This window comes from Capricornis sumatraensis, chromosome 16 (assembly GCF_032405125.1).
Source record: "Capricornis sumatraensis isolate serow.1 chromosome 16, serow.2, whole genome shotgun sequence".
NCBI lineage: Eukaryota > Metazoa > Chordata > Mammalia > Artiodactyla > Bovidae > Capricornis > Capricornis sumatraensis.
Window position 1 is genome coordinate 76,405,817 of NC_091084.1, and position 20,646 is coordinate 76,426,462.

A 20,646-nucleotide genomic window follows, 5' to 3' on the forward strand; every position below is an offset into this window, starting at 1 on the left:
AGTGTCTGCCTACAATGCGGGAGACCCAGGTTCGATCCCTAGGTTGGGAAGATCCTCTGGAGAAGGAAATGGCAACCCACTCCAGTACTCTTGCCTGGAAAATCCCATGGAAGGAGGTAGGCTACAGTCCATGGGGTCGCAAAGTGTTAGACACGACTGAGGGACTTCACTTCGCTTGGCTTTAGACCTCTTAGCACCAAGAACACCATAGTTCAGCTCGCACGGAGCTCAGAGAACAGAGCCGCACGTGAGGACTTGCTGCGCCATCACCAGACTGACCTGACCCCCAGTCCTGTGGCCCTGCTACCCCTCTGTAGGATTCCCCACTGAAGGGCTCGGCCCAGCAGTCTGGCGGGGAGGAGAGACGGAAGCACTGGCCCGCCTGGATAAGCACCTGGAACGGAAGGTATGGCCCCGATGCCGAGACAGGGCTTCAGATGCTGACACCCCCGTGCAGCCAGGGGGATGGAGCCAGGTTCATGTCCCTGAGTGCCTCTTAACTCAAGCTGGTTGGTAACAGCAGTAAGAGCAGCTGCCATTAGTGAGTGCTTATCCCGTGGGCTGGCCACGGCCTGAGCGTTTCTGGGTCTAGCCCCTGCTTGTGCTATTTCGTTTCATTTTTCCATCTGCTCTGCAAGGTGGATACTAAGCTCTCCATTTCACCAGTGAGGAAATCAAGCCTTGCCTGAGGTCACACAGTTTTTAAGTAGCAGAGTGAGACCTTGTTCTACTTGGTTCTAAAACTTGGGCTAGATTGCTTTTTTTTTTTCATTGATGTGTCCCCTTCCTAAGAGGTCAATGGGTAAGAGGTCAGATGTTCTCTCACTAAGAGGATATCTGGTAGTAAAGTGTAGAAGATTATTTTGTGTTTCCGTGTTCCCCACCCCTGCTCGCTTTGGCTGAGTCTCCTCCGAGGCACTGAATTCCATTTGCTCAGCGCAGAATGAATGGCCCACCCCCCAGTGAAGCAGGAATTGCTCAGAGGTAAGAAAGAGGCTGAGGCCCTCACAACGTCCCTCCCACCTACACCTCCTGGGACTAGAGAAGCAGAGACTCTTCTCAACAACAGTCACTCCTGTTTCCTGCCCCCCTGCAGCTGGTTTATAGACTGGGTCCCTAGAATCACGGCGTGTTCTATTCCTGCTCAGGTAGTGGGCATTTGGCCCAGCAGCCAGGTGATAACAGTGCAGGAAGGAGGCTAAGACAGCCCACTTGGGAAGAGTGCTCCCCAGCCCAGGAAGTACCTCGCCAGCAGTGAAGGCGGGTCACGGGCCTAGTCTCCCCAAGGCGCAGCAGCCTTGAGGTCCCCATTTGGATCTTACCATCAGACAGGGCCGAAAGCAAGCCCCAGCCATTTAAAAGGAGGAACACTGATGTCCAAGATCTGTGAGGGAACCAGCCGTCTTTGCCCACATTAGCTTTATGCAGACATCCTTGTAGTCAGTCTGGAGACAAAGGCTGGGCCGAGGGGGCAGAAAGGGGAGCCTATGTCAGGGCCCTTTAGACTCAAAGATGATCTTGGGGAATACTGTATTTTACATATCTCGGAGAACACAAGGTGCCTGATGGACAGGAGTTTAAACCATTTCAGGAGGTTTATTTCAACTTCACTTCTCCAAAACTGAAGTGAGCATTTTCTTAGGTCAGGACGGTCTAGCTATTAGAAAGCCTGCCCAGCACGACAGACATAGAGTTTAAAACATAGTCTATAGAGATGACAGACGTGAAACAGGGAAGTAAAGTCCATTCAGGGTGAGGAAAGGAGTGGTTCAGAGGGTTGTGAAAGTGGAAGAGCAAGAGGACTGACAATATTGATCAGTTCTTGTTTGCAGGATGGCTTTTGAAAAAGGAATTTTTCTTCACTCATATACCCAAGAGTCCCAGGATGTAGCCTTCAGGCATAGCTGGACCCAGGTGTCGAGCTAATGCTACTTGGAATGCATTCTCCATCTCAGTACTGCCTTCCTGTGTATTGCTCCATTCTCAGGCAGGCTTTCCTTGAGTGGTGGCAAGGCTCGTCACCAGAAGCTTATTTTCAGTGTGCTTAGTACTACCTGAGAAAGTTTCCAAAAGCTTCAGAAAAAGTCCCAAGGAGTGTTTTCGTTGGTCTGGCTTGGGTCATGTGACTGTCCCTGACTGTGACTAAGGCCAGGGAAGAGGGTGCCCCCTTCCCTGTTCAGACTTGAATCTGGGAGTGAGCCCACTCCCAGAGTCCAAGGTGGGCTTAGCTCTACTTTACCCAGTTGAACTGAGATTAGGGAAGGGGTGGGTCACCACAAGAACATTAAGTGCTGTTACCAGAAAGAGGGGGCCAAACAATATGATCTTTACCAGTGGGTTACCCAGTAGTAGCTGAGGGCAAGCATCTCTCCACAAAAGTGTCCCAGTTATTAAATGAAAAAGGAACAGAGGAATCTTGCAGCCCCTGGTGATTCACTAATGACTGCTAACACCAAGGATAGTGACTGTCAGGCATGTTTCCCCTGTAGTCTCGCCAAAGACAGGAAACCTGAGTCCACGCCAGTCTCTGGTACCAGCCACCAGTTTGCAAGTGGCACACAGGCCAGAGGAATGTGTTGAACTGCACCCGTAAGAACACAGGGAAATCCAGATTGTGGGAACTAGTGCAAGTCAAAGATCTTGAGTTCTTTTACAAGAAATCTAAAAGGAAAAGAAGGAAATGGCAAGAAATGCATAGAATAAAATAAATAACACGTTGAACTCTCTTACATGACCAAGACTAAGCAAAATGTGCCTACGGATGTACATTTGGATGAAAAAAAGAATAGAAAACACTTTAAAAATGCAAGGAATAACTGAAAAGGTAAAGCCCTCCCTCCCAAATGTGCTTTGAAAAAACAGAAGAATGTTAACATTTTAAAATGCTGGGACCTGATTATTGACAGAGTTGGGCCGGTGGTTATTGATGGAGCAGGGAAGGGACCTGACTGGCGGAGCACGTAGGTGGGCTTCTGGGATGGCCGGCAAGGTGCTGATTCTTGAACTTTGGTGGTGGTTGCAGAGGCATTTTCCTTAGAATAATCCATTAAGCCACCCATCAGTGTGCTTTTGTATCTATGTTTCACTTAAAAAGATTTTCAAAGAGTGGTGGGCAAGGATGTGAGCAGGCAAATATACCTTGGGCCTGTTAGAGGTACTTAACCAATACCTGAGGATCACCTGCCGGGAAGGTGGCCTTGAGGCTGAGGCTTGAAGGAAGAGTCAAAATTAACCAAGGAAAGGGAGCTGCATGTGCAAAGGCTAGCAAGAGCATGTGGCAAGGGAGGAAGCTAGAAACATGGGCCCTCAGCAGACTGCAGGGTGCTTGTGAGCCTTGTTTAGGATTTGGAACTCTAGCCTGAGAACACCAGGAAGCCTGGTGCAGATGTTGCCCTCAGGGACAGGCATTTTAAAGAACCACTCTGCTCCCGGTGTGGACAGTGGATTAGAGGGCACAAGAGCTGATGCAGAGAGGCAGGTGGGAGGCTGTCACAGTTGTCCAGTATATATAGTCTTAGCCTAAACCAGGTCGATGGCAACAGGGGATGGACGGAAAAGGACGGGGTGAAGAAATACTTGGACAGTGGGACTGACATGACCTGCTGAGGGAGGGCAGGTAACGGTGACGGCCATGCTTTTGGCTCAGGCAACGAGGTGGATGACAGTGCGCTTTCTGAGGTAAGGCATGCCAGTGGAAGGGCAGTTTAAAGAAAAGAGCCTGCTCCCCTTGAGGCCTGAAAGTCAGTCCAGTGGAGATCTCTGGCAGGGAGTTGGCTAGGGTGATTTGGGAGTCTAGGTCGTAGTCGGGGTGCAAGCTAGAGCCGTGGTGATTGTCTGCAAGGAAGTAGCCTTAGAGGATCCACAGGACTGGCTGAACCAAGCTGGAGCACAGTGGAGCAGAGGGCCCAGGACAGAGCCCTGGGACGCCAGCACTTCAGGGTTGGGAGGCACGGTGGAGCTGGTGAAGCATGAGTAGCCAGCCAGGTGAGAGCTGAGAGGTGACCAGGAGCCAACGGAATGGTGGGAATGGAGACAGGGGTGCGGGCAGTAGGGTGAGTGGCTGGGAGGCCCAGAAACGAAAGGACAGAAGATGCCCACAGGATTCAGTGGCGTGGACGTCATGGAGGCTCTGGTGGGAGTGGTGAAGGGGGACGTGGAGCTGGGTTCGAGGAAATAGAGTGAGGCTGGCTGTGAAGGGAGGAAAGAGGACGCAGGGGGACGTCTGCAGGGTGACTGGAAAGTATTTATTTTTGTTTTGTTTTGTTTGCAAAGAGCCGAGACCACTTCCCCAGTGTTCTTAGAGCGGACACAGAAGAGAGGGAGAGGTGTAATGTGTGTGAGAAGAGATGGAGGAGGGTTCCAGAGCCGGGTAGAGGCCTTAGCCTTGGGCAGGGTCGCAGAGGCGGTGGGTGCAGGTGAGCCTGTAGATGTCGTGGCTAAAAGTTGAGGGGTTTCCTACCTGATGGCTTCCATTTCCTTATCATGAGGGAAGAAGGTCATCTGCTGAAGAGGGGTGGGTAAGTATGGAATTGGAGGTCTCAAGAGGGAATAAGTTTGTGAAATAGTCCTCACAAAGAACAAGAGGGCATTAGGAATTGAGAAAGAAAATAGTTGTTAGAGGGAGTGGAAAAGACTGGAGTCAGTCCCTCCAGCCCTATCTCTTACCATCTCTGTAACCCCAGCAGTCACGTAACCCTTCTTAGCCTAATTCTTCATTTTCAAAAGGAGGCGACAAATGGTGCCTCACGGGATTGTTAATCGCAAATGAGAGAGCAGGGGTCCCTGAGTTGTGGAGGTTAAGTACCCTGCTGGCAGCAACTGATGAGAAAAACAAGACAAGCGACCCCCGCAGTTCATGACTCTGGGTCCGCAGCAGAGGGCTTCTCAGTGCTGTGGGGCGGTGGGCAGAAGTGAATCTGGGCGAATCTGTGCAGCAGCAGCCTCAGGGCCCCTGTGACCGGGAGCTGAACGAGAGCTGCCCTCTTCTGTAACGTGGAAGCCCCTGTTCCTTTCTTCTGTAGAGTCATGGCCTGTTCAGTGCTTTCAGAAACTTCCAAATCTGTCATTTTATTTAATCTCCAGCAGGTAGGAAACTTTCTTCTCATTTAATAGAAAAGTTGCTGAGGGACTAAATAACTTACTACAGTCATAGCACAAATTAAACAGAGTCAGGGTGAGAACTTGGGCCCCATTGTTTGGCTGGTGGTGGTTCCATCAGAAATCGCACCAGCCTGAAGGGGTGGGACGTGCGCAGGACTCCGGTCCTGGCTCCTTGGCTTTCCGGTCTGCGACCTTCAGCAGGTTCCTTAACCACCGGCTGCATCAGGCTTGCTCCTCGGCAGCGTCCCAGCCTGTCCTTCCTCCGTCCTCTCTCTCTGCTGCAGGCCTGGGTTGCCAGCTACGAGAGGCCCCGGATGAACGCCAGCTCCCTGCTGGCCAGCCCCACGGGCCTCAGCCCCTACCTGCGCTTTGGGTGCCTCTCCTGCCGTCTCTTCTACTACCGCCTGTGGGACCTGTACAGGAAGGTGAGGGCCGCCAGCCCACCCGCGCGCAGCCGAGGGGACCAGGGTCTTCCGGGCCGGCCGGTCAGCATGCAGGGAGGCCTTCCCTCTGGCTAAAGTGTGGGCACTGTCCAGAGACAGTGAGGAACAGGCCACATCCGAGAGGTGGCGGAGCCAAGCACAGCCCCAACCTCCACTCGAAACCACATCCAGCTTCTCAAGTGGAGCTGGACAGGCCGGCCTCAGGGCGAGAGCCCGGGGTGGCAGAGCTGCCAGCAGCAGGGTGGTGAGGGCTGAGCCCTCAGGGCGGGAGGCAGGAGGAGTGAGGCTGGAGCCAGTCCTGAGGTGAGGAGCGCAGTGGCCCGCTACGGGGTGGTGTCCAGACTGTCTCGTGGCGCTTGCCCATCAGTGATGAGGAAGTAACCAGAGGGCCGAATGCAGGGCCGGATGGGGCAACGGGCAGAGCGCCTTGTGGTAATGTACCTGCCCCCACAAAGAGAGAGGGCCACACCTCCAGCTCCTGAGATTGATCAGATCGTCCTCGCATCTGCGTTGTTTCATGTGTCCTTACGTTGCCGGTATCCCGATTTTGTGGCCTGGGGTAGCTTTGCCACTCGGTGGGTAATCTTGTGATTTTAGGAAAAGTATCATTCCCTTGGGGCTTCCCAGGTGGCACAGTGGTAAAGAATCTTCCTGCCAGTGCAGGAGACACAAGTTCGATGCCTGGATTGGGAAGATCCCCTGGAGGAGGGCATGGCCGCCCACTCCAGTGTGCTTGCCTGGAGAGTCCCAGGGACAGAGGAGGCTGGGGCTACGGTCCGTGGGCTGAAAAGAGCTCAGATGTGATGAGCACACACATCATTTGCTTGGAGGGCTGATGTCTTAGTTCCCAACATGGCCAGATCCAGGCTTCAGGTATCACATATTTAACCAAAATCTAGACTGAGCGTTTTTGTGTGTGTGCTGTTGAGAAGACCCCCTTTGACATTTTAGAAAGGAGAGTTACACGGGGGCCCCTGAGGACAAGGGTCGTGACCAGCCTGGGGAGCTCAGTTCCCAGCCCCGAGTCCCACAGCACCGTCCCTGCCGCCGCCTGCCGTCCCTCAGCCATTCTTGGTGCTCAGAGCAGCAGTAGGCACAGCCAGGGCACAGGGTTCTGGGGGCACCTTCTGCCGTTTCTCCTGGGCATGGCCCCTCCCCGCATCGAGGGTGGAGGTGGCAGCTCCAGTCCTCCGTGGGGAGGCCGAGGGGCAGGTGCCAGGGGCGAGGCCCGCGTGTGTACCCGTGTGCTGTCCCCGCCCCCAGGTGAAGCGGAACAGCACACCCCCACTCTCCCTGTTTGGGCAACTCCTGTGGCGAGAGTTCTTTTACACGGCGGCCACCAACAACCCCAGGTTCGACCGCATGGAGGGGAACCCCATCTGCATCCAGATCCCCTGGGATCGCAACCCCGAGGCCCTGGCCAAGTGGGCCGAGGGCAAGACAGGCTTCCCCTGGATCGACGCCATCATGGCCCAGCTGAGGCAGGAGGGCTGGATCCACCACCTGGCCCGGCATGCTGTGGCCTGCTTCCTCACGCGCGGGGACCTCTGGGTCAGCTGGGAGAGCGGGGTCCGGGTGAGTGCTCTCAGCGGGCCGCCCCTGTGGGGGCTGGGGGGTGGGCTGGGGCCCCTGGGTCCAGGAAATTCCCTCCAGATCCTTCTTGGCTTGCCCGCAGCAGAAGGCTTTGACACCCTTCTCTGGGGGCCATGTGGTGACTGGGGGAGAACCATGGTCGAGGCCCCCCTGGAGGCTCCTGGTTTCTCCTGCCTGCGTCTAGGTGTTCGATGAGCTGCTCCTGGACGCGGACTTCAGCGTGAATGCCGGCAGCTGGATGTGGCTGTCCTGCAGCGCTTTCTTCCAGCAGTTCTTCCACTGCTACTGCCCGGTGGGCTTTGGCCGCCGCACGGACCCCAGTGGGGACTACATCAGGTGAGGATGCAGAGCAGGCTGTCTGACCGCTGCAGCCTCCTCCTCGGGTGAGAAACACTTGGCCTTTGGAGGAGGCTCCCGGCGTGCTGACAGGTCGTCCGGTGGGTGCGTTTCAGGCGATACCTGCCCAAACTGAAAGGGTTCCCCTCCCGGTACATCTATGAGCCCTGGAACGCCCCAGAGTCCATTCAGAAGGCAGCCAAGTGCATCATTGGTGTGGACTACCCCCGGCCCATCGTCAACCACGCCGAGGCCAGCCGGCTCAACATCGAGCGGATGAAGCAAGTTTACCAGCAGCTCTCCCGCTACCGGGGACTCTGTAAGGAGCCACCCCCCGCCCCCACATCCCCTCATCCCCAGACAGGGGCAGCACCTCCGGGCTCCTGGGGTGGGAATGGGGATTCCCAGATGTTTGCAGAGGAACACCGCCGAGTGCTGCCTTCCAGGCTGTTGGCTTGACTTCCTGGGCCCAGGCCGCTCAGGCTGGGCTGAATTAGTTGCAGCCAGTGGGGAGAGACAGAACCTAGGACGCCCCCCGTCTTGTCCTCACCTGCCCCTGCAGTCCTGTGAGTTTGCATTCCGATTACTCCCCTGCCTCTTTCCCAGGTCTGCTGGCATCTGTCCCTTCCTGTGTGGAAGACCTCAGCACCCCAGTGGCAGAGCCCAGCTCGAGCCAGGCAGGGAGCTCAAGCAGTGTGGGTGAGTACAGCTGGCCTCCGGGGGTCTGTGCCCATCCCAGGGGCACTGCAGAGCTACCTCCGCTTCAGTCACAGGGGGCTGAGGACGGAGACCAGAACACTTAGGCCCCGGTGGAGCTTGAACTCCCCCCAGGACACAGATGGTAAAGGAACCGTGCAGGATCATCTCAGATACCAAGTGCTTTGCAGGAGAGTCAAGCCGAATGACCTGCTAAGAGAGCGCTGGGGAGGGGGTGAGTTTAGGTGGAGCACCAGGGCCCCACGTAGTGAGCAGAGCCAGCCTTCCTAGAAGAGGGGGAAGAGCATCCCCGGCAAAGGGAGCAGCAAGAAAAGACTCAGAGAAGGAAGCGAGCTGCCCGTCCCAGGAACGAGAGGAGGGAGGCCAGTGGGGCTGGCGTGTCCTGAGCGACGAGCTGGAGCAAGACAAGGACGGATAGCCAGAGCAGCACCGTGTAGACTCCGCGTCCACAGGAGGGTTAGCGTTCCCTCATGTGTGCAGGGAGAAGGCGCTGACGGGGTCAGCAGGGCAGAGGCGTGACCTCTTTATGTTTTAAAGAGCTCACTCTGCCTGCTGTGTGTATGTGGAGAGCACAGCGTGGGCAGGAGCCCCCGAGGATTGCGGGTGCTTAGGGGCGATGAGTCATCCAGGCAGGAGGTGGCAGGAGTGAGGGGTAGGCAGACTTGCCCCCTTCTTAACCTCTGCCCTTCAGCTCTGGGACAAAGACTGGCAAGTTCAGACTGTAGAGAACTACAGAGCTTTTTATACTTTGCCTGGCCAGGTGGGCTCCACAGGGGAGAGTGTGCTCATCCCAGCTTCAGGAGGCCGGTTGCCGAGGGAAGGCCTCAGTCCCCAAGCAAGGAGAGCCGCCAGGCCCATCCATCTCCGACCTGGAACCCTTGGCACTTGGGCCCCCAGAGCTGGCACACGTGCCTGCAGGCCTGGTCATGCTCTCCTCGGATCTTTCCAGGCAGTCACTGCTGAAAGGAGAGGGGCTGGTCTGAGGAACAGTCTCCCTGCCCCCCTAAAGAGCAACCTCTGTGCAGCTGAGGGTCATGTGGGCTGAACACATGTGTCTGTGTGACACTGACCTGCTTCCCTACAGGCCCGAGACCACTGCCCGGGGGCCCAGCATCTCCCAAGCGCAAGCTGGAAGCAGCGGAGGAGCCGCCTGGTGGAGAGCTCAGCAAACGGGCCAGGGTGGCGGAGTCGCTCCCCTCAGAACTGCCGAGCAGGGGCGTCTGAGAGTGAGTGAGGCCGGGCAGGGAGGCGTGGGTAAGGGGGGGAGAGTCTCGTGGGGTGAGGCGGGGAGGGCTGGGGGTGAGTTTGGGAAACTACTGCCCTGCCAGGTGAAGCTTAAAACCCAGCAAATGGGATTAAAGCCTGGTGAGGACTGCATGATTTTTTTAGGATTTCAGCTCAAATTCTACTATTCTGACTTGTACACTTTCTAATACTAAAAAGAGAATTTACAGGTAAAGCCTTGTTCCTTCTTTGCTAGCTATGGGAAAGGAAAAAAAAGACTCTTTTTACCTATCAAAGTGAGCCATATCCAAAAAAAGAAAGCAGAGACCTGGGTGTGAAGCTGAGGGGGAAGTCGTCCCAGGGGAGGGCTGGGGGTGCTCCAGGCCCCTCTGCCAGTTGCCCCGACGGACTGTGCGCTTGAGGCTGGCCAGCAGAGGGCAGCACACACTTCCAGAATGTAGGCTTGGGGTGCTTGGAGGCTCACTCAGCCCAGCCCCATCACCAACCGGAAGACCCGGGCTCCCGTCAGTCATCTGTGCCTCTTAGAGCCACGCCTCCATTCACGTCTTTCTCCTGGCTTCAGCTCTGCACTTCCCTGTCAGTGCTCATCTTCCTTGGAAGCCCCCGAATGTCTTCAAAAACAAAAACCTGGCTCTTCCTTCCCCAGAGTAAGAAGGGCCTTTTGTGCCTTTCTGGGGAAGACATAAATTACTATCCACTCTGGGTCATCATCTTGGGCTATTCCTTATGTGCCATGTCCGCAAGATTAGATGGGAGGGGAATTTTCTCCGTGAAGTCAGTTCGTTTTTTTCTAAGCTCTTGCACTTCAAGGCCAGGCGGGGCCATCTGGTCTAGACTCACGTGTCAGTGACACAGCAGATGTTTGATGCCCTTTACCCGACTAGGCGCTTTGTCACAGACGTCACAGGTGGACAGATTTGTGTTATCTCGCCCTGAGAGTACTGGCAACCTTAGATATTACCTCTTAGTTCTCTCTTAAGTCTGTGATACTAACCAAAGTTCATTCTATCTTACAAATCTGGAACTTGTCAAGCTGATACTCTGACTTTCAGGTGAGAAGATCAAAAAACAGAGAGGTTAATCGTCTGGGTTATGGTTGCTCAGGAAGGTAATGGCATCCACTTGAGCCTGAAACTGTTGCCAGCAAATGTGTGAGGAAAGGGAGCTTAAGACATATAAAACATGATACGATGCCCATCCATAAGGATGTAATAGTCTGCTTAGAGAAGTAAGACAAACGATCTATAATTCCTGGACAGATGATTCAGACTCTACCAGCTTAGCATCAGACAGATGTGGGGGGCTAGAGCGATCCAGGAGCACAGCACAGAAGCTTACCTTAGCGGGCCTGGACGGTGACCTGAATGTAGGCAGCAAGGGGGCCTAATGATTACACGATCTTGGGCAAATGACTTAAGCTCTCTGAGACTTGGTTTCCTCGTCAAAAATTAGGTTCTTGTTACAAAGATTAAATGATTAAATGTATGTTAGTAATAAATGGGGCTGCTAGGATAAAAAACATGGCTACTATGATGAAAACAAAAGAGGGATTTAGTTTTCTTAAGGAACAAAATATCAATCACCTCAGGTATGCAGATGACACCACCCTTATGGCAGAGAGTGAAGAGGAACTAAAAAGCCTCTTGATGAAAGTGAAAGTGGAGAGTGAAAAAGTTGGCTTAAAGCTCAACATTCAGAAAACGAAGATCATGGCATCCGGTCCCATCACTTCATGGGAAATAGATGGGAAAACAGTGGAAATGGTCAGACTTTATTTTTTGGGGCTCCAAAATCACTGCAGATGGTGACTGCAGCCATGAAATTAAAAGACGCTTTCTCCTTGGAAGAAAAGTTCTGACCAACCTAGATAGCATATTCAAAAGCAGAGACATTACTTTGCCAACAAAGGTCCGTCTAGTCAAGGCTATGGTTTTTCCAGTAGTCATGTATGGATGTGAGAGTTGGACTGTGAAGAAGGCTGAGTGCCGAAGAATTGATGCATTTGAACTGTGTTGTTGGAGAAGACTCTTGAGAGTCCCTTGGACTGCACGGAGATCCAACCAGTCCATTCTGAAGGAGATCAGCCCTGGGATTTCTTTGGAGGGAATGATGCTAAAGCTGAAACTCCAGTACTTTGGCCACCTCATGGGAAGAGTTGACTCATTGGAAAACACTCTGATGCTGGGAGGGATTGGGGGCAGGAGGAGAAGGGAACGACAAAGGATGAGATGGCTGGATGGCATCACTGACTCGATGGACATGAGTCTGAGTGAACTCTGGGAATTGGTGATGGGCAGGGAGGCCTGGTGTGCTGCAATTCATGGGGTCGCAAAGAATCGGACACGACTGAGCGACTGAACTGAACTGAACTGAAGGAACAAAAGGCCCAGAGCACAGTGTTGCTGGTTTGAGTCTGATGGCTCAACAATGTCAGAGCCAATTTTTCTGAGATTCTCTTATTTCTTGGCCTTAAGGTGGCTGCCACAGCTTCAGCCATCAATTCCTTGCTCAAAGCAAAAAAGAGAAGGAATCGCGGAGACAGCTGTACTTATTCATTCAATAAACATATATCAAGTGATCACACTTTGCCAGACACCGTTGTAGGCATTGGATATGGTTGTGAACATGACTGACAGAGTCCTGCCCGCCCTTGGGTACATCTCTGTGAGAGGAGACAAACAGTAAACAGATAGATATATCTTGTGTCAAGAAGCCCTAAGTGGTATGAAGGAAAAATAAAGTTGAGTAAAAGAAAGTAAAGTGTGGGTTTGGGGCACAGTGAAGTTTTTTGCAGTTTTATACTGTGCCAGGTCATCAGGGGGGTGCCTCTCTTCCTTTTCATCAAGAAAATAAAACCTTTACCAGGACACCTCTTCTTCCCCAGCTTTTCACATTGGCATCATGAGCCAGAACTGCATCATAAAGCCACCCCCAAGCTGGAAAATAGGACCCAGATTATTTAGACCGTTGATCTCCAACCTGAGTGAGCAACAGAAGCCCCTGGAGGATTTGTTAAGCCGCAGATGGCTGGGCCCCGCCCCCAACAAGCCTGGGCTGGGGCCTGAGAATTTGCATTTCTAACACGTTCCCAGCAGTTGATGATGCTGCTGTTCTGGGACCACACTCTGAGAATCACTGACTTAGACCATTCCTGATCTATTGTCTGAGCCACATCCACGAGCCGCCAGACAAAATCCAGGTTCTATTAGCTGCAGAGTGTGGGTGCTGTCAGTAACTAACACTGTCTGTGTGATACACAGGGTACTTAGCCTTGCATGCTAAGTCGCTTCAGTCATGTCTGACTCTTTGCAACCTTATGGACTGTAGCCCACCAGACTCCTGTGTCCTTGGAATTCTCCAGGCAAGAATACCGGAGTGGGTTGCCATTTCTTCCTCCGGGGGATCTTCCCCACTCATCCAACCTCCGTGTCTTACATCGCCTGCACTGGAAGGCAGGGTCTTTACCACTAGTGCTACCTGGGAAGCCCCGCTTAGCCTTAGAAGTTCCTAAAGAAAATGATAGCTATTATCATTACGGATATTGTTATTACTATTTTTTATAAGAACATAAGGTTACACTTGGGTCCAGTCGTGGAGGGTCTTAAATGTCAGGCAGACAGAGTCCTTGGTGTGTACTCTGGGAACAAAGGTGCATTTTGAAACAGAGTGGATGATCAAACTGGCATTTTTTGAAGATTAACCAGGCGTTGGGCTGGGACGCGAGAGGAAGCGGTGTGGGGAGAGAGCCAGTCGAGAGGCCATGGCGGTCATCCCAAGAGGCCACTGCAAGGGTGCAGAGGCCAGCGCCTCTCCTCGCGTGTAGTTCAGGGGTGTCCATCAGCCTGTCGGGATTGGGAGGACTGATTCTCAAGGGTCAGCCCTTCATCGTGGCCAGTCGACTGGAAGTGGGGCCCGGAGGTCGGAGGACAGGACAGATATGCATGTTCTTTGGAGACCCTGGAAGAAAAGAATTTCTCAGTGGCACCTGTGCTTCATCGTGTGCTGAGCATCATCACCAGTGAACCAGTGATAACAGCATCTCGTCACCTGCCCTACCCACCAAGCACACGCATTGGGGAAAGAGAAGGAGAAACCACGTGTGAAAAGCCTCTGAGTAAAATGCACCACAGACGAAATCACGCCGCCACCTTGCACGTGCTTCTCAGAGAGTCTTTGCCTCTGTCATTCCCGCGGTCAGAGCCGGCAGCCTGGGCTGGACGGGCCGCACAGCAGTGGCCCCGGGGCCTGAGCCGATAGTCTTCACTGCCTTCGCCCCTTCTCTCTGTCAGTGGAGCTTAGTGACTCAGGACCGGATTCATAACCTTTCCGAGATGCGATAGCTGTCAGGCGTGAATAAGCACAATCTACCAGCCGGAAGGCTCCATCACGGACCCTTCAGGCCGCGTTTAGCTCCAGCCTGTCTAGTTTGTTATTCTGTTGTTTCTGATGCCTCAGGCCTGGGCCAGACAATGATTTAAACTGATCTTGTGGGAAAACATATCCTGATATCAGTTGGTTCCACGCTTACCTCAGACCCACATCAGTATCTGTTCTGCACTTGGTTACTGTACGATGTTCACAAAACTGAAAAGCCAGCCTCAAATAGCTTTCATTTCAGCCGCTACTGCATAATCCCCAAAGCTGCTGACCGCTCGGGATTCCATCAGCCTCCGATTGTGTGCGGGTTTTGTACTGGTCCAGCTGCTTCAGCAGTGCGCAGGATCCATTCGCCCTGCTGCTGGTGCATACCGATCTGTTGAGAGAAGCCCGTTGAACATGGAAGGTTCACGGCAAGGACCACCTCTCCCCCTCCTCCCCCCAAAGTTCACGCAGGCTCGGTTAGCCGTGGGGCTCCCCTGAGGAGGGCGCAGCTCCCCACTCCAGTGTTCCTGCCTGGAGAGTCCCACGGGTAGAGGAGCCTGGCAGGCTACGGTCCACCAGGTCGCAAAGACTCAGACACGACTGAGCGGCTAACAACCTCACTTCCCACCGAGGGGAGCCTGACTCTGGAATCGCTCCATTGTCCCGACGTCTGTCGCATGTATTTCCATCCTTACGTGAGACCGTGTGTGAGGGGCACTGGGCAGTCTGTGAAACGCTGCCCGGGGAAGCGGAGGCTGTGTGGTAGTCAGAAACCCGTCCTGGGAGCCTTCACACAGGTTTCTCTTGCCTCTCTGACTCAGTTCCTGAAACAAGAATTTGTTGGGACTTGACATCCCTTCATGCTTTCCCTGGCACTTACTCAGTAGCTGTTGACTGACAGACACGCCTCCTCTTTGCTGTGGTCCAGCAGGAAGGGCAGGCGAGTAGCTAAAGTGGAGCAAGAGGCTGAGCCGAGAGACCAGCTGTAAACCCATCCAGGCCTAGCCACACCTCTGCCCTTCCCCGCTCCTGATGTGGGGGCTGGGAGCCAGCCCTCTGCCCCTCTCAGGCTCGGGCCCTGCACCTCAGCCCCTGTGGTGGGGAGGGTGGCCCCTGAGGCCTGGTCCAGCTCCAAGCCACGTTTCTTCCAGACCCTGAGCTGTAGCGGCCTCCTCTGCTGACGAGGCTCAGGCGTGCACAGTGGCCACACACGCCCCTCCCGGGCTGGGAGCCAGGGTGCGGCGGTCTTGCAGATGAGCGTCCAGTGGGGGAGAAGCTGTGTGAGGGCCCAGGGACGCAGGGGCCGTCCTGACGGACATTGGCACGCTGAGGGAAGGTCATTAACTTAGTCTGTGTTCCGCCACTTCTGACGGGTTGAGAGAGTGGAACCGCTGTGAGACTGACTTTGTCTTCAGTGCGTGTTTGAGTCGATTCCTCCGCTGGCGCCTCTCCCCTAGCTGCACTTCTCTTTGTTTCAGTGATGCTGTCGTTTTCCTGTACGGCCTCGTTTGATTTCCCCGAGTGCCTTTTTCTGCAGACGTGTGCCCTAGCTTGAGAGTAAGAGCACAGAGACCATCTAATTATCTGCTGACCGAGCAGCTTGAGTAAGCACTTGACCCGCCCTTTGACTAGCTTTGTAGGCAAGGATGAGCTGGTTCTTCCAAACCCTGGTTTTCTGTGTGGGCTTTTGAAGCCATCCCAGAGGGTCGTGGGTCACTGGGGCTCATCTGAGGCCAGGTCATTGCCACCTCCCTTCACGGGTCTGCCCCATGGCTAAACCATGTCCAGGTGAGCATAGGTCTCAATGAATTTTTAGTATTATATCTGCCCAACTACACCTCATCTCCTCATCTTCTAAGCTGAGGCATCAGTTCTTAACTCCTCTTTGGGTTACTCATGCTTTGAAGAGTCTGATGAAGGATGAAGCCTCTCCCTGGAAAATTTCCCACACGCAGCGAAATGTACACAGAACGTCATGGTCTCTGTGGACTGCCCCTTAAGGCCTATCCTTGGACCCCTTAAGGATCAGGAACCCCAGAGCAAGAGCCCGTGCTCTAAGGAATCCTCAAGCACCCTTAATTGTCCCTCGTCCCTGAAGGTGGAGAAAGCACCAGAAATGGAGGTAGTGGGTGGGAGCACCTGTTCACTTTCCAGTCCTGGAGTTAGCAGTTTCAGAAGAGTCAATTAGCATGTTTCAATAAGCATATATGCACTTTAGTAACAAATAATTTACTTGTAGTGAAAAAATACGGCTAGGTCATTGTAGTACAAGCTTAAAGAGAAAATTGTTGAAAATATTTTAAAGAGGTACTCAGTATTGGCCCATACAGGTATCCACTCATACATTTGTTTTTTATTTTTCCCAGCTTCCAGAGAAATTATCATCGTCCAGTTAAAATCTTCTTTGGATTTAACATTTGTCTGAAAAGGGCTGCATGTGTCAGAAGACTGATTTTGAACCCCTGACTCCATTGTCTTCAACTCTTGAGAGCATTTTTTCCTTTTCTGTTAATATCTAAACTTCCATTGATGTTGTTTGAATGTTAATCTTCATGCCACCATGTTGAATTTCTTGTTATATCCTCTGAAAGTCTTAAATGGGAGATCCTATAATGTAGAGATTACTTAGTGGCAAAAACGTAGATTGTGGAAGCAGACAGACCTAGGTTTCCTGGCTTGGTTCTGTCCCTCCTGAATGCTGTCGTCTTGGGCAGCTTACGTAGCCCTCTGGCTTCAGTTCTCTCATCTGTGAAAATGGAGGCTGTGTCTTCAGAGTTAATGGGGTCGCAAGCTGCATTAGTTTGCTTGGATTCGCGCAAGGTGCCACAGACCGGGTGACTCTAATGACAGAAATGCATCCGCTCACAGCTCTGGGGCTGGAAGTCTGAGGTCAAGCTGGCGGCAGCTGGCCTCTCCTGAGGCCTCTCCGCTTGGCCTGAGGACCGCTGTCGTCCGCCTTGTCTTCACAGGCTCTTGCCTCTGTGTGTGTCTGCGCCCTGATCTTTTCACAGAAGGACACCAGTCATCTGGGATCAGGGCCCACGATATGCGCCTAATTTCAACTTAGTCACTTCTTTAAAGACCCTCTTTCCAAAGACAGTCCCATTCTGAGGGGATCAGGGCTTCAGTATACAAATCTGTATATGAATCTAACACGTGTATAGTGCCTGACCTGTGGTAGGCTCAGTAGGCCGTCTTGTCATCCACCTGATCATCGTTTAAGAGGTACAGTCTTTGAACGGAGGCCCGCGTGTCTCTGCACTCTCAGGCACCCTGGACCTCTTGAAACAGGCAACCCAGCATTGTGATGGGCTTGCCCTGTCCTGTTATCCAGCATGAGGCCATCTCTGCCCTCTGCCCTATATCCAGGATGTTATGAATCTTTAAAATGACTCATCCCTGTGTCTCCTCTCCCCCGCCCCCCCAGTCTTCTAGCACAGCGCCAGCTTTCTTTTATCTCTGTGTGGAAGTTCGCTCAGCCGCTGATTCCAAACTCAGTCATTGCCTTCATCTTCAGAATTACTGGTCCTGGCTGTCTTCTCTTCCAGCCTTTTTTTTTTTTTCCTGATTCTCCCATCTCTGGCAGCAGCCCTTGTGCCTTGATACAGAAACTGCCCTTGTCGTATCTGAATAAGTGTCAACCAAGGCCTCAGGTAGTGACCCCCTCCTCTGCCATCCTTAGGCCTCGGGGGGAGGAGGCCCAGAGAGTCCACCGGCGAGAGCTGGTCCATGTCAGCACCTCAGAGGGAGAGGGCCAGCGTCCAGGCACCCGCTGGCATCCCAGCAGCCACCTTGTCCCCAGGTGCCACGGCCCGTGCACTTCGCTCTGGGCTCTCCCTGGTTCCCCAGAGAAGCAGCCAGAGGAGCTGTGTCCCGGGCAATGGGGAGTCTCCTGAACACTCCTTTTCACCCCGTCTCTCTTGCAGCTGCAGTGCCGTGGCTCCGTGAGCAAAGCCTGGCTGCCCGAGCCGCCGCTGTGGCAGCGAAGTGCAACCTGCAGAGCCGCTGATCACCTGCAGAGACGGAGCGAGCGTGTGTGCATGTGTGTGCGTGCGGAGGAAGGAGGGCTGCCTGTTTGCGTGTGCATGCGTCTGTGTACACTCATGTGTCTCTGAAAGCTGTCTGGGCCAGAGGAGGACGGGTAGCAGCTTCACCTCAGCCTCCGGACCCTGGACTAGAGGTCACGGTGGTGGCGGTCACCCCATACCTATCCCTGGGGGCCCGCTGCCTCGTATGCCTAGAAGGGTGGTCAGACCTTAGGTGGGATTCTGACACCTGCTCCCCTTCCCCCTCCTCCCTCCACGTCAGACTGAGGAGCAGAGGAAGCATTTCTGGCTCTTGTGCAGAGTCTGGGATTCTCCTGAGTTCCTGCTTTATGACCCCGGGGGCCGGGCAGGCTGGAGGGGACAGTTGCTGTCCAGCCAGTCACCTGGCCTGGCTGCTGCTTTTTAAAATTCCCTGCCAGTGGACTCCCCAAAGTCTTTCTAGGGGAGCTGGGGCTGAGCTGTGGACAGATCTGCAGCCTTTCTGCTTCATACAGAAGTGCACCAGGGGCCTGACCTGAGTGCTGGGTGTGCCTTCTGACAGTAGGAGAGAGGAGCCTCTCACTCTCCGGGGCTGAAAACCTGAGGCTAGGAGTTAACCCTTGCTCTCACCACTCCTTCACCATCAGAGCAGACTGGAGACCCAGAGCCTCCAGCAGGAGGAGGCCAGGTCCCTGGTGGTGGAGGGCCCCCTGGCTCCCCTGGCCACACTCCATGGCACCTCAGTCCTGCCCCCGAGGTCAGCTGACGGCAGCCAGGGAAGCCATTGCCATCTGCCCGGGGCTGGTCAGCACCGAGCTGCCACATCAGCCCTCCCGGTAGCTGGACATCAAGGGCCCAGGCAGGTGCACAGCCAGGGACGGTTGGGAAGGGCCCCAGCTGAGGTCCCACCCAGCGCACCAACCCTTCTGGAAGCAGCAGGTGGGGCGTTTGACCCAGAGAAGCCAAGGGCTTGCCATCCAGGGGCGGCCGGTGCTCCCACCTCAACCCTCCCGCTGCTGGAGGTCTGTGCTGAGGAGGACCCCGCAGAAAGGAGGACTATGTGGCCAGCTGGAGCGCGTCTTCCTCCCACCCACGGCCCAGACTTGAGCCACAGCGTGTGCGCGCACAGGAGTGTGTGCAGGTGTGTGTGTGTGGCTGAGAGACCAACCCCTCGTGGGACTTTTGTCCTCACGTGTCACATTAAGCTGGCCCTGGGCCTTCTCCTCTCTACCTCCCCTGTGACCTTGTCCCAGCCATGCCCTCCACTCTTCTCTGTCCTAGGACGCGAACCCTGGGTCAGGCCCCTGTCTCCCGCGTCTGTCCAGCACACTGACAGGCTTCTCCCTGAGATGTCCTCAGGCTTCCTCAGCTGGAGAGCTGCCTTTGGAGTCCAACCATTGTGTCTGTGTCAACTCACGAGAAATGTCCCGTATTGCATGGGGGAAACAGCTTTTTCTGCAGTGTTGGGTTGGGGGCTTCACTGCTGTCTTAGCCTCAGCCAGGAGGAAAGAGCATCGGGGGCCGCCACCGGAAGGAGGGGAGAGCAAGCCTGGAAGGACTGACCGATGAAACTGGGATGGCCAGAGGACTTAGGGCCAGAGTCGGTGTTTGTCTGACAGCACCTCAGATGGCAGGATGATTCCCTTTGCCTGCCTTTTTGATGATGGGTCTCTTCCCTAAGGTACATGTTGGCAGGACCACCGCCCCCTACTTCCTACCATCCCTGGCATGCTGGCCCTTTCCCAGTGGACTGGAAATGAGGAGAGGGGCTATCCAGTGGCCTGGAGCTCTGATGGATTTGTGTCTCCCCTCTCCTGGCCCAGGTGTCCCTGGGGGCTCCTGCAGAGCACTACCCCAAATCCTGACCCAAGGGCCAGTGTTGGGAGGGATGGTCGCAGGCCAAATGCACTTTATACAGAGATTTTGTATTGCTAGGAAGATGTGTTTCTCCCACAGTTTGTGAATATCCATGTGTCCCATAAATGTCTGATCCTATCTGAGCAAAGTTGTAATGTCAATTTTGTGGGAGGTCTGGGTACTGGGCGGCAGTAGGGCTTAATCTGAGTGAACCAGGAGCCTCTCACCCACCTTGGAGGTAGCAGGGAAGAGTGGGTGGGAGATGGAGGACCAGGGAGGTCCCTAGTTGAGCAGCTAGAGCAATTAGTGGTCTCGACACCAGAGCTTGGTCAGAGTTGGAGGTCAGTCAGCCAGAATGGTGTGGAGCATGGCAGGCCTGGGATGAGGTTCCTGCAGTGACCCAGCCTCTCAGCCCACTTCAACACCCCCAATCTGGGGATCAGTCGATGGCAGGGCCCTCTCCTGGCCCTCAATCCATTCTTAACTGGGGCATGTAAGCTGCAGCTGCTTGGTGCAAAGGAGAGCCAAGCCCAGAGTCTGGATGCTGACTTTGGTACCATCTGGCCAGAGTGGCCCTTTCTCTACTGTGTGAGGGTTTCCAGTTTTGGACCGCTGAACATGAGAGCTTTGTTAACCCACATCCCAAGTTCCTATGAGAAGGGGTTCAGGCCAGGCCAACGATATCACAAGCTGCCTTGCACAGAGTGAGAAAGGGGAAAAGGAAGAACCTGACCCTGGGACTTGTCTGGTTCTCAGCTCTGCTTTGAAGCTCTTGATGGCCGAGACTTGGGCCTGGCCTCCCCTCTTCCGCCTTCTCCTGCCTTCCCTCTAATATGGCTCTGCTTTGCCCTTAGGAGCTAATATACCTTTGCTCTTGAGCCAAAGATTCTGGAAGGTGGAGTTGTCCTACATGCACACACGTTCCTGACCTAAGGGTGCTCCCTAGTAGAGAAGCAGACACTAAGGAA

The 20,646-nt window shown here is 54.1% G+C and overlaps 1 protein-coding gene across 1 annotated transcript in view; it reads left to right on the forward strand.

The window, feature by feature from the left end:
• CRY2 (cryptochrome circadian regulator 2) overlaps positions 1 to 19,798 on the forward strand; it is a 34,867-nt gene extending 15,069 nt beyond the window's left edge. Inside the window, exons 5-12 of the mRNA XM_068989335.1 lie at positions 318 to 406; positions 5,385 to 5,525; positions 6,807 to 7,118; positions 7,321 to 7,472; positions 7,589 to 7,791; positions 8,079 to 8,171; positions 9,274 to 9,415; positions 17,723 to 19,798. Coding sequence (XP_068845436.1) covers positions 318 to 406; positions 5,385 to 5,525; positions 6,807 to 7,118; positions 7,321 to 7,472; positions 7,589 to 7,791; positions 8,079 to 8,171; positions 9,274 to 9,413 — 1,130 coding nt within the window. The 3' untranslated portion in view covers positions 9,414 to 9,415; positions 17,723 to 19,798. The remainder of the gene's footprint in view (positions 1 to 317; positions 407 to 5,384; positions 5,526 to 6,806; positions 7,119 to 7,320; positions 7,473 to 7,588; positions 7,792 to 8,078; positions 8,172 to 9,273; positions 9,416 to 17,722) is intronic.
• Positions 19,799 to 20,646: the final 848 nt, after the last annotated feature.